The 3,507-nt window shown below is 34.3% G+C and overlaps 1 protein-coding gene across 1 annotated transcript; it reads left to right on the top strand.

The window, feature by feature from the left end:
• Positions 1-388: 388 nt before the first annotated feature.
• LOC135586718 (transcription factor JUNGBRUNNEN 1-like) lies at positions 389-1,607 on the top strand. Its single transcript, XM_065102311.1, has 3 exons — positions 389-604; positions 680-960; positions 1,055-1,607. The coding sequence occupies exons 1-3, from the start codon at positions 418-420 to the stop codon at positions 1,337-1,339; spliced, it is 753 nt and encodes a 250-aa protein (XP_064958383.1). The 5' UTR covers positions 389-417; the 3' UTR covers positions 1,340-1,607.
• Positions 1,608-3,507: the final 1,900 nt, after the last annotated feature.

Below are 3,507 nucleotides of genomic sequence, written 5' to 3'. Positions count from 1 at the left end.
TTTGAATCTGCCATGAGCCAACTGGAGGATAGAAGTATCCCTATACATATGCACAACATGTCTTCTAGGAGTGAAGCATGCATTGCATGCTATACAAATGGCCATCAATCTTTTCATTGTGCTCTTCTGCACTGATCGATCAGATGAGCATTTTCCATACAAGACAAGGACTGAGACAACCAACATCCGAAGACACAGGCAACTGCTAATCCTATGTCAAAGATCATGGTTTCGTATGTCATTTTCAAACACCAAACTATAGAACCAGTGTTGCTGTCATTGGATGTCCATGCTCCTTGGAAGAAGTCATCAGTGTTCAAAGCTAATTACATAAAGGAGAGAAGGAGGGAGGAAGCTTCAGACGTGACTTTTATGTGTTAAGAACAGTCGTTCTATAAGAATCTTTCGCTTGATTAGATGTGGAGAGAGAAAGGAAGAGTGATGGAGGACGAAGATGTTGTTCCTCTTCCGGGATTCCGGTTCCGTCCCACGGACGAAGAGATCGTCGGGTTCTACCTCCGGCGGAAGGTGGACGAGAAACCTCTCAGTGTAGAGGTCATCAAGGAGATGGACATCTACAAATATGATCCATGGGATTTACCAAGTAAGTCCAATCCATGTTTTCCTCACCGAGATTGTGTTGGATCTCATAAACTTCGTGTTGTTGTTGGATTAGCAGAAGTTAGAAGTACTGGTTGTGAAGAGTACTTCTTTTGCCGTAGGGGGAGGAAGTACAAGAACAGCATAAGACCAAATCGGGTGACGGGGTCTGGTTTCTGGAAGGCCACCGGCGTCGACAGGCCGATATATGCCGCAGGCAACTCCGGCGACTGCATCGGCCTGAAGAAATCCCTGGTGTTCTACTCCAGAGGGAGGACTGCTGCTGCCAAAGGGACCAAAACGGAGTGGATGATGCACGAGTTCCGCCTTCCCTGCGACTCCCCATGCACGCAGGAAGCTGTGAGATTGCCTCGTAGTTAGCTATATATTTATATCCTTCACCTGCAGAACTGTCAGGTGCTAACTAAACCTTTATGCATGCATGGATCTGTAGGAGGTTTGGACGATTTGTCGAGTCTTCAAGAGGAGTGTCCCTCACAGAGCGAACCCCAACAGTTGGAAAGCATCAGATCATAAGGAGAAAACTCCACCTGAATCAAGCTCTGAATCCTTTAATGGAAACGACTTCCATGGGGGCCAGTGGAACTCAACCAACCAAGCTTCCATGCCCTTGTGTTCTGACACAGTTCAGAGTCCAAGCATGAATGAGTTCTTCAGCGGAGATGATAACTGGGACGAACTAGGAAGGATTATGAACTCCATGATATCCAACATATGAGTGCCAAGAGAAGAATATTGGGGAATTCAAACAGTCCTGCTGCATCAAATCAGTTCCTGCAAAGGAAATTTAGGTGCTGCAAGAGCTTGTCAACGCAGTTCAGACAACAGCTCGATGCTGACAGTGCCTGCAATATATATGTTACTGAATTGTAATGAAACACTGATCGTTGGGGACAAGCGAGCAAAGAGAGTTTAGTAGTTGTATGACTGATTTAATATATTCTGATGTAGTGTGGCAATCACTTCTATATCCAAAGATTTCCTCTCTTTTTTCTGTTGTCTTTTGGGGTAGAAAAATCTTCCTTCTTCTTATGAAGAATTTTCCTATTTATTTTATTTTTTTGAGCAAAGAAAAAGGATATCAGAGGATGAACTTATAATAATAATAATAATAATAATAATAATAATAATAATAATAATAATAATAATAATAATATGAAAATAATGATTTTGGATGGGCCATGTTGGAGAAGAATTGGGCCAATAATGTTTTAATAGGATTTGGTTTATATTTATCTAGGAAAGGTGGTGGTATTGATGAACAATGAACAATAATTTGATACTTTTTTTTTCTTTGTTTTATCTTTTATTTTGTGTATTTTATGTATTTTTGGGACTGACATCTTCAAAACTCCCTTATGAATACCAAACTCTATTTTAACTTTTATTTTTCTAAATTTTTGTAGTTAGGAAAAAATATTTTTGTACCATAAAATAATCTCTCAATCATTTTCTCATGCTACTGGATGATCCTTGCAACTTCATATGTGTGTTCTAATTTTTCAAATGGTTAAGATATAATTACCAAACATAGTATCAAAAAATAAAATTTTAAGATCAAAGGCAACTCTTCATTTCTATTTTTCTAATATGGTTTGATGAGCTTTAATCATTAATTTCTACCAAACATTTTAAATCATTAATCCATACACATCAAAATTTTTTAATATTTATTTAATCATGATCCTCACACATGAACTTAAACACACATCACTTGTGTAATAATGCACTAACCAACTGAATGTTTCAATAGAGATAATTCATACATATCAAGTTATAAAAATATATTATCTCATAAGATCGAGATTCGATTATTATGGAATCTTTTAAAATTAATATCTTTTTATTGGGAAAAGAAAAATTTATAGAAACCAAGGTTTGCGAAGAAAGAAGAGAGAAAGAAATTTTTAGAAAAATAATAATAATAAAAAAGCTCTATTACTTGAAGACATACAAAATAGTGCTTAACAATAATACCTCACCCTCCTCTTTTGCATTTGCACTCCACCTCTCTCTTGGCTTGGGGTGTGATGAATATGGCACGATCATGGTTGTCTTTTAACTTTTTTTAGAAGTTAAGGGAGATGATGTAGAGAGTGGTGTTGAAGATTTTCCTCAAGTATTTATTCATCTGCATTTTCATTATATGTATCTGTTAGACCAACTAGAATAAGTTTACCTATATCCATAATCCATTTAAAAGCTTTTTCTTCAGGCAAACTGACATCTCTACTAATTATAATTTCTCAATATTAGGATTATAAAGTTTGTAAGTCTTTCAATTCTCACTATAGCTCAATATTAGGATTGTAAGCTTTTTCTTTTTTTCATCTAAAATATGTGCATATGCAATACAACATCAGACTTATAACCATTACATACTTCATTAAGTGTTATATTTATACTTTCTGAGGAACACAAATTTAAAATACTTCATTAGTCAAAATATTCTTACACAATAATTTTATTTTCAACATACTTTATCTCATATATACATATATATATATATATATATATATATATATATATATATATATATATATATATATATATATATATATATATATATATATATATATATATATTATAATAATAATAATAATAATAATAATAATTTAAAATTGCTATCTCATGCATATGACGTTTACTACCTAAGTTGGTATCTTTTCAAATTGTATGGGTCCAAATTCTCTCTAATATCGTGATAAAGTTGACTAACTAGAACTGTAGTGAAGGGCTTGGACTTTTCTTAGCCCACTTATTCCTTTTCCACTTACATGTTGACTATATGACGTTTGGGAAATAAAAAGAAGAAGAAGAAGAAGAAGAAGAAGAAGAAGAGATTTTTAAAAGAAAAGAAATTATTTTAATTTTTATCATTAATAA

This window comes from Musa acuminata, chromosome BXJ2-4 (genome assembly GCF_036884655.1).
Source record: "Musa acuminata AAA Group cultivar baxijiao chromosome BXJ2-4, Cavendish_Baxijiao_AAA, whole genome shotgun sequence".
Taxonomy (NCBI): Eukaryota; Viridiplantae; Streptophyta; class Magnoliopsida; order Zingiberales; family Musaceae; genus Musa; species Musa acuminata.
This window is presented reverse-complemented; position numbering and strand designations above follow the sequence as displayed.